Source organism: Petaurus breviceps, unplaced genomic scaffold (assembly GCF_028583685.1).
Source record: "Petaurus breviceps papuanus isolate PSGF00001 unplaced genomic scaffold, PetGlider_PUasm1.0 218, whole genome shotgun sequence".
Classification (NCBI taxonomy): Eukaryota; Metazoa; Chordata; class Mammalia; order Diprotodontia; family Petauridae; genus Petaurus; species Petaurus breviceps.
Genome location: NW_027185872.1, coordinates 9,572,770 through 9,586,103, shown reverse-complemented (window position 1 = coordinate 9,586,103; position 13,334 = coordinate 9,572,770). Strand labels below are relative to the sequence as shown.

Sequence of the window (13,334 nt, the reverse complement as noted above, 5' to 3'; positions counted from 1 at the left end):
GAGCCCTGGCCCCCTCTCTTGCTCCCTCGATTGCGGATTCCTCCCTCAGTGAGTGAGAAGCACTAAAGCCGCAACATTTGGGGGTGGGGCTGGGGCTCCGGCCTCAGGTCCAGTGCCTGGGGGTCACTCTGTGGTCAGTCCCGTGGCCATACAAGTCCCTAGAACAGAGGCTTTTCTAGGGCCCACGTGGATGTTTTTTTTCCTCTCTCCATATCTCGACTTCCACTCAAAAAAAAGAAAAGGGGAGATTCCTTTATTCCAAGTCTGGGGAGGGAGCTCCTGGAGACAAATGAGAGGAAGGGGGTGCTGGGCAGGGAGGGCTCATAACCAGACAGACCTGAGGTGGCCACAGTCCAGGGCAGAGCCCTCTGGAAGGGGGTACCATGACCACATCCTGTTACCCTTGGGTGCAGAAAATTGCAGTGTGGCCCCTTCCCCCTGAGTCCTACAGCAAATATCTTGGCCCACCTTGAACTTGGGGGAACTGGGAAAAAACCCACCCCTTCCTCCTCCTCTCCTTCCCTCCTCTTCTTCCCTCTCTTTGCTTCTCCTCTCCTCTCTCCTCTCTCCTTCCCTCCCCTCTTCTCCATTTCTCTCCTGTTCCCTCATCTCTTCTCTCTTCTTTCCTCATCTTCCCCTGGCCCCTCCCTTTCTCTCCTCTGCTGTCTACATCCAGCCCAGGCCAAGGCCCTCTTCCCAGTGAACTCTATAGTCCTGGTCTTAAGGATTAAGGAGGGTGCAAACCCCATGCCCCTTCCAGATTGCTGCAGTGATGCAACAGCTGTCTCTTGTCTCTGTCTGTCTGTTCTGCCCTCCCCCACACTCACCCCTCCCCCACACTCACCCCCCCAGGAAGAGCTCTCCGAACCCTTTGAGCATTTCCTGCAGAGAATTGCCAGGAGACCCAAGCCTCAGCAGTTCTTTGGGTTGATGGGCAAACGGGATGCTGGTAAGTACCCAAACCCCTCTCCTAGAGCTGCTCCAAAGGGAAGCCTGGAGCGCCTCAGCCCTTCCCTCCTCCCTTAGACAGCGGGGAGGGGCAGAGCTCTGTCCTGATCTTCTCCCCATTTCTTACTTGATTCTGAAGAGACACACAGGAGCCAGCCCCTCTCCGCCAGCCTCTTACATGCACTCTTCCAACACTCAAGTGTCTGAAATTCCCAGGTTAGGAGACACGTTAACTTGTGAGTGGCCTCCAGATCCCTGGAAGGGAGGAGGGTGGGGCAGAGCACTCAAGGACAGCACCCATCACAGACACCATCTTCAGTGTGCAGATTGGCCGCCAGTAGTGGACAATAAGGCTTGGCTGCCCAATGGATCACATCATAGCTCCAGCCTCCATTTCCCGGATGAAATTCATACTGTCCTTGCCACTTCTGCCTGGTTAATGTCAATTTATTTTTTGTCAGATACCTCAATTGACAAGTAAGTGGGCATGTTAAAGGCTCTCTATGGTAAACATTTCCCCACCTCCTACCTGACTCCCAACATTACACTCTTGGGCATTCACTCCTGTGTGCACATTACTGATAAGTGGAAATCAGAACCTGGCTATGGAATCTTCCTGTAGCCATTCATTTGTTTCCATTGGGGAGGGTGATGAGGGGGGAATTTCTTGAGGTTAAAATCTTAATTATTTAGCTTTCATTACTAACCTTTGGGTTCCAGCCTCATAGGGCTGATCTAATGGTCATCTTCTATAAACCTATTTTCTGACACTGTGCCAAGCTGTCCAGGCAGCTGTTCAGCCAGCTGTCCAGGCAGTTATTCAGACAATTGTCCAGGCAGCTGATCAGGTAACTGTCCAGGGTGGCTTGTTCTTTGAACCCTCTAAGCCTATTTTTGCTCACTAATCTCTTTCCATTCTTCCCCCCTAGGGCACGGCCAAATATCTCATAAAAGTAAGTTTCAATATTATTTTAACATTTGTCATGATTATGAGCTAGGTTGTATGATACTCATGTACCAGCTTCTCTTCTTTGGGTGCATGTAGTTACTCATGATCCTGCTGGTCCAGAGGGGAAATAGTCTGCCCATGACTTCACCCAGAATGAGCTTTCTGGAAAGACAGTGGCTGGGATTCTTTTGGCCAGGTTTTCTGATGCTTTTTAGTGATCAGAGAGATGAATATCTGTGGAGATCCTGATAACAGGGCTGTAGGCTTCTTATTAGTGGCTCATGCCCCCTGGAGATTCTAAGTTCTAGGAGGGCAGAGACCTAAACTGCATCTCTCCTCCAGCCCCTGACACTGTGCCCCAGGGACAGAAATACTTAGGTTTGTGCAATCTTGCTATCTGAGCATTTAAACCCTAGGGAGGTAGGGGGATTCCTCAGAGACTTCAGCAAACTCTGATGAGTGACATCATTTTAGAACTAGAGTCCTGGTGGCTTCTGACCAGTCCCTTGACTCAACAAACATGATCAGAAATTGGCGAATTCCAACAGGTCAAGTTGGTGTCTGGATGGAAAATGCTTACTCCCAGTTGTTCAGAAGGGATGAAGTTCTGTGGGAAGCCCCACTCAGGACACAGGTCCAAGGGAGAGGGCAGATGCTGAAGCCTTCCTTTACAGGCACTGCTCCTCAAAGGGCCACACTCTCCAGTGGTTAGTCAGCCCCTTGGCTTTCCAGGGGATTCCCAACTGAAAGTCTTTTAAAACCCTCATATGTAACTGAGCATCTAGAAACCTCTGGCCTCAGAGATGTTTGAAAGTAACTGTAGAAATACAACCCTTCCCCCTTCACCACCACACCCCACTAGACTGGGTGCAGGGCTGAGATTCTCTCAGCTAAAGTAGTACTGGCCTCTCCCTGTGAGCCAAGAGGAGATTCTGCCCAGCCCTGGGAATGTGGCTCTTCACCTGCCTGTGTCCTGAACAGACACAGCTTCCAGCCTGCAGCTGCCCACCTGATCTAGACTGAGACCAGCCTGGGCAGAGACAGTGGAATCTGGCCCTTGTAAGTGCCCAATTAGGGAAAGCAAGAAATAGCTGGATTCTCTCCCATCGACCTAATCTAGACAGAAAATCTCTCTAAGCTGGTTCATTTAGGAGCAATTTAAAATTGTCATAAGAAAAACATTAATTCTGTACCCAAATTAAAAATACTTAGTGATGCTTAGACAGACTTTGGAACATATGTGGGCTTCTCTGTTCACCTGCCCATGGGCTTTACCCTATAGGAAAGAGTCATGTTCCCCCTTCAATGACTGTCCCAATGGAGACAAGTTTGATCAGGAGAGAGACTATCTTTCTTACTTTTTCTAATCACAAGAATTCTTTGCATATTTCAACACCACAACATATATTTTTTCAGGGCATAAAACAGATTCCTTTGTTGGACTCATGGGCAAAAGATCTTTAACTTCTGGTATGTATAACTCTCAAATGAAACTAGAGATAGCATTGGAAATCTATAATTGCTTTTCCTGCCCACAATCCCTTTCTCCAAGTACTGAAATGGAATAAGAGACTACAGAGTTTGCTTATATGAACCTAAAACTAAGTGTAACTGAGGGTTGCTCATGTCTGGTGATCCAAACAGAGCAGAGCCTGGTAAGGACACTCCCTTCTCAAAGGCAGCCTGGTCAATGCTAGAACCATGCTAATATGTGTCTTTCTGCTCATCTGTTCTTGCTTTTTCTTTAACTGGAAAAGTAAGCTCCAAGGAATCTCACTGGTGCATGAAAAAAATATTTCAGGGGCTTAAAGATGAAAACTCCAGCTTGAGTTTCATTTGTTATCGAGCAGAAAGCCTCCCGAGATGTTAGCTAGCTGGAAAGCTCCTCCTTCTGCCTTGTCACCAATAATCCTGGTGATGATGAGTAGGATGGTGACATTAGAAGAGGGGGAATGACAAATCCCCCCCCCTTCTAGTCAAATACTGTCCAAATCTGGCCAGCATTAAAAGGGAGCTTGAGAAGTGGCCAGCTGCTCCATCTCTAGACCTTCAGGCACTGTCAGACCAAGGAGAATACCGCCCAGTTTTCAGGATCCCAAAAGGTCCAAAAACATTTGGAAATCTCTTCTCATACTGGACAACTTTCTGATGTCCCCTGTAGCCCAAACCCCTCCCTTCTTGTTCAGTAAGGTCTGAGGAAACCTGGTCAGCTGCCTTTCTGAAACCCCTCATGTGTTTGGAGAGTTTCACTGCTGAATGTCATGTCAGGCTCATCCTATCTAGATTAAGTAACTTCTTCCTTTCTCCATAGCAGATGTGAATCCTTCCCAAGCCGTACCTGAGTTTAAGTTGCTCCTAATGACAAGGTTGTGTGAGCCCAGGTGTCTCTCTTTAAAGGCAATCTCAGCAGTGTAAACTGGGGGAAGTCTTAGAGGATCGAAAACTCTTGGAATAGTCAGAACCATTTTAATGCCCTGAAAAACTGAGATAACCTTGGGGACTGAAATTTTGTAGGTCTAGTAAATTAAACAATCAAATAATTCGTAGGGGGGGTGTTTTAGCAGTCGGGCTTTGGGGAGGGAGTACTTTGGTTTGGGGTTTCTGTTTTATTTTTGTTGGATTTTTTTTTTAATCCTGAAGTAACCAGATAATAAGCGTGGCTTCAGTTTGGCTGTGGATAACTCATCTCCATGAGCCAGGGGCAAGAAGGACCAGTCACAAGAAAAATACCTTCATGCCCACAAAACTTACCTGTGAGGACCCGATCCATGCAGCCAGCCTACTCTTGATTGCTTTTCTAATTGGCCTTCCTTTTTAAACTATATTCCAGGATGCCAAGGCCAGCAGATAGGGCCTGAGGCCACACTGTAGGGAGTGAGCATATTTTTAGGTAGATCTATGAAACAATCACAAACTTTCAATCCTAGATTTTGGTTAGGAATCAGATGAATGGGCTTCTGGGGAGTCTTACCTAACCATGACACAGTGTCAGACTTGTCTCTGGCTGGTCTTTGGAAGTCAAGAGACAGGGGCCTGAAGCTAGCTTTCCTGCCCTCCCTAATAGCCCAGGTCTCAGTGGCCCAGACACAGAAATGGAATTTGCTTTGGCTTCAGTAAATGGAGGTCATGGCACCAGCCTTCCCACACTAAGGAACCTAATCAGCAAATGCCTTGTTCACTTTAAATCTTTTGAGTAACTAGACAGGGCTTTTAACTGAAAGAACCCATGGGAGGATCATACCTTTGCCCATTCTAAGCCATATTGAATTAAAATGAGTTTGTTTTTAATTGTAAATGATAGAAGCATAATAGTATGGCATCATGTTCCTATGATGAGACATACTATCCACCCCAAATGGAAAGCTGATGGGCTCCTAGAGCAGACTGAAGCATGTTTGCTTCTGTCTCTGTCTCTGTCTCTGTCCCTGTCTCTCTCTGTCTCTCATTTATTTTGCATGACTGTATATATGTGTAATGGATTTTGTTTCTCTTGCCTTCTCAATGGGCGAGGGAGGGAGAACAGAGAGGAAGGGGGAAAGAATTCAGAAATGAAAATAAAATTTAATTAGAAAAAAGAGTAAATGATGAGAGCAAATTTGCTCTTAATTCACATACAGCTTAGGCCCATTTTTTTTTCTTTGTTTTAAAGTCTTGGTTGCCCCACCCCACCCTTGGAGAATATCTCTCTTGTCTATTTAGCTTATTTTTCACAAATTGTTCACTAATGGGCTTGGGTCTACCCATCTAAAATCAAATAGAGAACTAAGTCAATTATGGAGCTAATCCCCACCTCCTCCCCCCTCCTCCTCCCCCACCTCTCAGGGCTTAATTGTCTGTATATTTTTCTGTGACAGTTCATATTTGTTCTGATAATTTCCTCAGTTCCCAATTGAGAATGTGTGTGTGTTACCTCAGAATTTCTTCATTAACCATAGATTTGGGGGCAAACCTCCCAATACTGATCATTCCACAGTCCCAGCCCTTGGTCTAGTGGCTGAGACATTAATGACCAGTGTCCCAAGAGAAACAGCAGCTGGAGCCTTGTGGCAGCTCAGACCAGAGCCCCAGCCCGGCTGCCCCGGGGTGGGGGAGCCACAGTCCCGAGACCACCCTGCTTTGTGTCGTGGCTGAGCTGGCTCTACCACAGATTTTCACAGGAAAGAAAAAAAAGACAACAATGTTCTCTAAAGCTTGTTAGAGAAGCAGGAACATGCACTCACCAAGGGTCTCCTTGTACTTACAAAACAACTGCCCACAGGAAGCAGGGGGCACATTCTGCTCATTTCCCTTTTCTAACATAGATTTTTATTGATATCTATTGTTTTTACATCAGTTTTAACCACAGGACAATAAAACCTGAGGAGAGAGGTGAACATTTCCAAAGGAAGAAGGGAGAAAGGAAGGGAGGGAGGGAGGGAGGAAGGGAGGGAGGAAGGAAGGAAGGAAGGAAGGAAGGAAGGAAGGAAGGAAGGAAGGGAGGGAGGGAGGGAGGGAGGAAACCCAGATGCTTAGTGGCTCTCTGCAGAGCTCTTTGGGAGCACCATCAGCTCTTGGAAACCATTAAAACATCATGGAGGTGACTGTCGGGGTGTCCCCTTCCAGGAGGTAGAGAACACAATGAACCCCTCCAATCACCAAACTTGGGGCCATTTGGTTACAAGACAGTGCCTGGTTTAAAGCTGGCTTCTTGTCACCTTTGAGCCCCAGTACTCATCCTGCTGCCTTAGTATTGCTGCCTTGCCATTTTGGCCTTGCTTGGTCCTCCTGGCACCAGCCATGGACTTGCCCCAGCTCATACATGAGAAGCAATCTCATCTTATACTAAGAAAAGAAGTCCATGCTTACCAGGTAAGTGATCAGAAATTCTGAAGTAATAGTGTTTAAGCCAGGTACAAGAAGGAAGAAAATGAGAGGAGAGGGAAAGTTGATATCGAAGATTTTAGAAATAGCTAACATTGAAGAACATGTCTTCATCGATTGAGGTGAGGGCCAGCATTTCTTAGTCCTTCATTTGATTTGCTCAAGCACTCCATGGACCACACAAGCTTCCTTCTCTCCTTTCAGGGTCCTCGGAATGGAACACAGCACAGAACTATGAGAGAAGGCGCAAATGAGGCATCACCTAGCATCCTTCCATCAAGGTCGTGGGCTCTGCTGGCCCACCATGATGAGGAGTCCTTGAAGGTCCTCACTAGATAGAACGATTATTTATTTAATGACACTTGTGGTTTTGAGTTATAAATCCAACCAGACAATTATTTTTCATATTGTGACAATGACCCTCTTGGATAAGTGTTTTCTGGCTCTAAGTTGCATCCCTCAGAAATGGAAGCCCTGCTATTTCACAACCAAGCACATTATTGGCTATGAACTTGTGCTTCTGGTGATGACTTGTTCACCCAGGAAAAGAAATGTTTTGGTTAATGCAGCAATGTCTGCTTTGCTCCAAATGTAGCACAAACCCTTTCCACTGTATCTCCACGGTTAAGATGTTCTGTAATTAGGGGATCGAAATATATTTGTGTCGCTGCAGCCTGCTTCATGTTTTGTGGGTAAATATATGAGACAGCAAGAGAGAGGGAGGGGAAGACAGCTGGGAGGGAGGAGGCGGAGAGAAGGAGGGAGAGCATCCACAGCACCCTGGGCTTGGAGGGGTTCCTAGTGCTTCATTTCATGGTAGGAAGTTTTGTCGTTGTCCAATGTTTTCCATTAAAAATACCACCCAGCAGCACTCTGGACACTTTGTCTCCTCCTTTTTGCCCAGAGCAATAATGTGATCATTTTAAACCAAACTCTAGCAGCAAGAAGGGAATACTGGTGTTAGCCTCCTCTCAGCAGCCACTGGGGCCCATCAAGCCCCTAGCCATCATTTCCTGGGGAAATGACAATTTACAGAGGAGGAAGGTCATTCCTGGTGCACATTCAGGCAGGAAGTAGCACGGCTACTTGATTCTGATCAAAGGTTGGATGATGGAGCAGGACATGGGATGGGGCCTCCAAAGGGCTCTAAATATGGCAGAGGTGACACATCCATGACTCTCATTTGCAGGTAAAGTAGGAGCCAGTTCTCAAGGCACATCAAAGAGCCAGGTGCTCATTCCAGACTGAGCCAGTCGGGCCTTTGGTCCACCACAGTCATGACTCCTCAAGCCCACAGCATCAATTTTCAGCATCAATTATTAAAGCACTCCATGAAACATTGAAAAATCCCCAGATATTATTTAAGACAAAGTGATGATCTTTCCTCCCTTGAGTGGGTGAACCTAAAAAGTTCCATGTCTTCAAAAATCCTCCCTTCAGCCCTGGCTCCAGCAGGCAAGAAAGGACTCCCCACCACCACCCTAAACACAGAGACTCCACAGGAAACATCTTGGTTCCTGGGTGCATTGCCATGAATGGTCCTGGAGGTTAGGGTTGGAGGCAGGGGAGCCCAATAGCCTGAAAGGCCCAGTGGTGTGAGGTTAGTGATTGGTGGATACTCAGCTGTCTGCAATCCTCTCTGTGGTACAATGGCAAGATCTCAAGACCTGGATTCAGGAAGACCTGAGTTCAAATCTTGCCTCAGGCTTCCTAGCTGTGTAACTGGACAAGACACATACACTCTGCCTCAATTTCCCCAACCATAAAATGAGAGTAATAACTGCAGCTGCCTCACAGGGCTAGAGAGCCAAAGGAGACAGTACACAGTAGGCACTTAATGAATGTTTATTCCCTCCCCCTCTCCTGTGCCCCACTCACCTTGACTGGCACAACCAGCTAAGAGACAGTCCATGCAGAGCAGAACATAGATTGCTCGCTGAAAAACAATCCATGAAGGACCACAGGAATAGAGGCCATTTCATGTTTGAGAAATGTAAGGCCAAGGTCAGTAAATCTACAGTTATTAGACCCAAGAAATAATGAGCAGGCCCACCGCCTTCTGCTGAGTCTTGTAGGTCACCAAGGCACCGAGATAAAGAGTTAGGAGGCAGGGGAGGGAGAGGGGAAGTCAGAGTCTTCCAGAAAATGCCCAGCTTTCTATTCTGGAAAGTGGGGAGCTGGCAATTTTGCAGAGAACAGGTCTACTTTCCTAGGGTCACACCTCCATCTTGTGGCCAGTTAGGGCACGGCTCTTAAAGACTAAACCACATTGTGTTTTCACAAGTACAGACACAACTGGGACGGACTCTTCACATTTCTGCTAAATACTGGGCGAAATGAAGCCCCAGGATGTCTCGGCCCCACAGACCAGAGGTTCCGTGTCCCTGACCTGGTGGTTACAAAGGCCAGAGCAACAGGCAAAGTCGAGTCTGAGATCAAAGGAATGGCCATTTTAGTGCCAATCTTTACTAACTCTGACAGTGCATGTCAAGGTTTATAAAGAACTTTACCCACATTTCCCTGAGTGTCACAAGAACTGGGGAAGGCAGGGAAAGAAGTATTAGCAGCACCATTTTACAGGTGAGAAAGCCAAGGCACACAGTGAAAAAAAGAGTTTGCCCATAATCACACTGTCTTCCCCAGGCCTCACTCAATCATGGAAGGACCTTCCCAAAGGTGCCTCTATCATCCTGGCATTTCTCTGTTAGCACCCATTCAAGAGCCCACTGATGGGCACCCACCAATAATCCTTTTACTAGATTTGACCAGAGACCTACAGACCACCTGGACCAAAAGAAGGAAGAGATGAGGAATTTGGGAAACAGATCACAAGTGTGGCACAGAGGCTTGGTGGGACACATTCCAATTCTCTCTCCCTCTCCTTCTCCTCCTCCCTCCCCTCCTCTTTTTCCACCTCTCCCCATCCTCCTCCTCCTCCTCTCTCTGTCTGTCTCTCTCCCTTTCTTTCTCTCATATCTCCCTCCATCTCTCTGTCTCTCTCTCACCCCCCTCTCTCCCCTTCCTTCTGTGTGTGTGTATCTGTAGCTCTGTCTCTTTCTCTTCCCTTCCTTTTCCCCTTCTTTCTCAGCTAATAATTTCTTGACTTGCAAAGTAATTATCAATGCCATCATTTCATCCTTCAAAATGTGAAGAAACCAATAAGGGAAAATTCAAATCTGGATTTTATTGTCACTAACAGAGGTGACTCATTACTGGGATAGAAATGATGGGAAAGTGGGGAGAGGTGCCCACTCCACTGGGTGGCTTCTGATAAAGAACAGAACTGGCCTTCACCCTACACTCTGGAAAGGCAGCTTTTGGATTCAGAGGATAAGTAGAATCCCATTCAAAAATATGCTTCAAGAACACTTAGTCTGGGGAAGATAGGAGATGCTGAAGGACGAGATTCTCAAGATACAAAGGGAAGCAATTCCAACCAGGAGGAAAATGTGATTTGTCTGAAGAGACTGGTGTGGCTGCACAGGGAGCTTACAAATCCACCTTGATTACAAACAAAATGTACAGAAGGAAAAAAGCAAGGCCAAGGAATGCTAGAGAATCTAAGAGAATGTAGCAATGGGGGGAATGCTGCAGCCCAGAGTAGCTGTAAGTGAGGAATGCATCAGAAGAAGGGGTACCACAAAAGAGGTGAGACCCCTGCTTGGGGTGTGTGGGATCCCTGATGAGGGGGCAAAATCAGAGATACTCCCTTTCAATTTTGTTCTGTTTTCTCTTTATACTGGACACAACAAAACAGGAGAGCCAGGAAGAATTCCATCCTGGGTTCCTGGGAGCACTGACCTCCATGATGTCTGAGCCAGTCCAGAAGCTCTTAGGTAACACAAGATTGGAGAAGGGCCAATGTGTCCCAGATTTTTAAAAGAAGAGAGCAGCCTTCAGACTCTAAGTTTGAGCACATTCCTGGGCAAACCCTGCTAAGGGCCAGGCCATACTTCCTACCCTTATGTACCCCAATTATCATTTTAAGGGTAGGGTTGAACCACCCCACCCCATTTTAGCCTTGACACCCTAACAGGTGAAAACAGTTCAATCACCTATAGGCCTTAGACTAGGCACTCCAACTGGGGTGAGGCCTCTTAGCTGTGCCCCAAGGGTCAGCTATCAATTGGCAGGATAATAAGAGTCACCTTCAGCAAGCAGGGCTTTCCTGAACCCCACTGAGAGGAGATGCCTAGGGAGGGAGAGGAGAGGCTTTAACCAGGTCTCCATCCCTCTGCCTTTTCCTGGAGGAAAAAGATGTCAGGAGCTTGAAAGCTTGATAGATTTTAGACTTCCCATTTCCCCACCCCACCCCACCCAGCTCAACTGGCAGTAGGGTCTGCTTTGGAAGTCAAGGACAGATGGCTACAGAGTGGCATCTTCCTGAGCCTCCCACAAAGGGGCAGAAGGACATCCAGGGTTGGCCACTTTCTGAGTTCTAGTCCACTCTTCCCAGGACTCTGTATGTAGAATAAATATAATGGCCTTGCTTGGCCCAGAAGTCTGTCACAGACTCACCATGGAGGGGGATTTTGATCACCTAGCCCTTTCTAAGAGCTATTTATGGCTGGTTGACTAAGTGATTCTCAATTGATAATCTCAGAAGGAAGCATATTGGGGGGTGCCTCAAATTAGTGGCATTGGAGCATTAGCTCCCTGAAGCCCTAGGGATAGCATTAGAACCCTGGGATGGGGGGGGGGGAGATATAGCTAGCCAGCTCTGAGTACCCAACTCAGTGGGAGTGGGAGTTGGATAGAGACAGTCAGGGAAGGAGATCCATGGAAAACCCCCTGGAAGAAGTTTCTCAACCTCCCCTTCCATGATTTCCCACTCACTGCCTTAGGGTCAGCTTCAGGCCTCCCCTTACAGGATGCAGCAGGCTGTGCCTCCTTTGGACACTCCCTGAGGGCTCTCAATCCATCCTTCTCCTGTCCAACCCCAAAGCCGTGAGAGAAAGGGGATGGGAGCAGCTCCGAAGCCCCTCCATCTCCTGACGCCGGGCAGATCTTGGAGTCAAGTCACTAGAGTGTTCCCAACACTCGGGTTCGGGCCCCTCTTTAAGTTTTGAGTTTTTTGACGTACAATCACATCATTTTTAAGGGCTGGGCTGCTTCCCAGCAACTCACCATCCCCTCCTGGAAAAGCAGGCTTTCATGGGCCCGTCAGAGAGGTTCAGTGGAAAGTGGAAGCAGAGTGAAGCTCGTGAGCTTCCTTGGCATGAATAAATAAAGAATTCTTTTTAATGAGATGTAGACATACTTCGCTTTTCCTGGCTGGATCTGGAATACTGCAAAGCATGTCGTGCTCATTCTGACGGGGTGGGGGTGGAGGGAGTCTTTTGTTAGCGATTGTTCTGATAGTCATTTCAAATCAGCAGCTACCATTTTAAAAGCTGTGACCTCTCCTTGAACAAGGTTCATCAGGGGCCTTCGTGCCATCTCACTACCCCTCATGGCCCCCATCCTCTGCTGTCACCCCCACACCCCTGCACAAGCAAGCTCTTCTCTCTACTGAGGACACCTGACTGGACTCCCTCGGAGGAGAATCCCTTGCCTGGGGCAGGGGTAGTGTCCACGTTTCCGACTCAGTGCCCTGATTTTCTCCCTTCGGCAGGTGTGCATGGGAGGGGATTCATCTTCCTTTCTTGTAAACACTTCCTGGATCCTGGAGACTGTGTAAGAACCATCCCCTGGAGCTTCCTCTCCAGGTCACAGCCAGCAGCCTTCCCGTGGTAACCTTCCACGACCGTAGTCTTTAAAAGTGTGCCTTGAACTCTTTTGTTCTGTACATCAGCTTCACTTCCCAATACATCTCTCCTTCCTCCTCTCCTACCAAAGAGGCATCCCTAACAGCAAAGAAGAAAGAAGGGGCCGAGTAGGTGAGCAAATAGAACCAATACATCCCTCAAAGGCTGGATGCGCAGACGACTTCCCCGCTCCGTTGTCCCCCACCTCTGCACTGAGCAGAGGCGGGGAGGGAGGCTCGTCTCATTTCGCTTCTTTTGGGCCAAACGTTCGATTCATTCCATTGACCCAAAATTCAGTTTTTCATTGTGGTTCTTTCCCTTCCCATTCCTGGGATGACTTCCCGTGGTGTTATCCTGCGCTTAGGTCCCCCTTCACCAGCTGTAGAAGTGTTCTTTACTCACTTAAATTTAGGATTCTAAGCCTGCCTTTTACGAAAAACTATGAGAACAAGGCCCCCATATGCCTTAAAAGAGGAATCCCTTTCCGTTGAACTGTTCAGAAAAGTAGTCAAACAAGCAGCATTTGTGTGTATGTTGGGATGGGGGGGGGGGGGGGGGAGATAAGAAAGAGAGTTTCACAGGCAAAGTGAAGACAAAAAGCCATATCGAGGAAGAAAAATGAACAGGCAGATTGCAAGCAAGCATCTCCTTAGAAGCGGATCAATCCAATAGAAGACATCTGGAGCTAGAAATGCCTTCCTCCCTGAGCCTTTGAGGCTGAGCCCCTGAAAATATGCCCGGCGTGGGAGGAGCGGGGTCCTATTTATTATTTTAAAAGCTAATTTGCTCACCCAAGAAAACAGGAAAAGATATCTTCGGGAAAAGCCCCT

At 47.5% G+C, this 13,334-nt stretch overlaps 1 protein-coding gene across 2 annotated transcripts; it reads left to right on the top strand.

The window, feature by feature from the left end:
• The first annotated feature begins 393 nt into the window (after nt 1-393).
• TAC1 (tachykinin precursor 1) lies at nt 394-7,632 on the top strand. Of its 2 annotated transcripts, XM_069094399.1 has the most exons (4): nt 394-949; nt 1,878-1,901; nt 3,314-3,367; nt 6,962-7,632. In XM_069094399.1, the coding sequence occupies exons 1-4, from the start codon at nt 748-750 to the stop codon at nt 7,009-7,011; spliced, it is 330 nt and encodes a 109-aa protein (XP_068950500.1). In that variant the 5' UTR covers nt 394-747; the 3' UTR covers nt 7,012-7,632. The 2 variants fall into 2 exon arrangements, with proteins under 2 accessions (XP_068950500.1, XP_068950499.1); XM_069094398.1 differs by lacking the exon at nt 3,314-3,367 and having other exon boundaries at nt 494-949.
• The last annotated feature ends 5,702 nt before the right edge of the window (nt 7,633-13,334 follow it).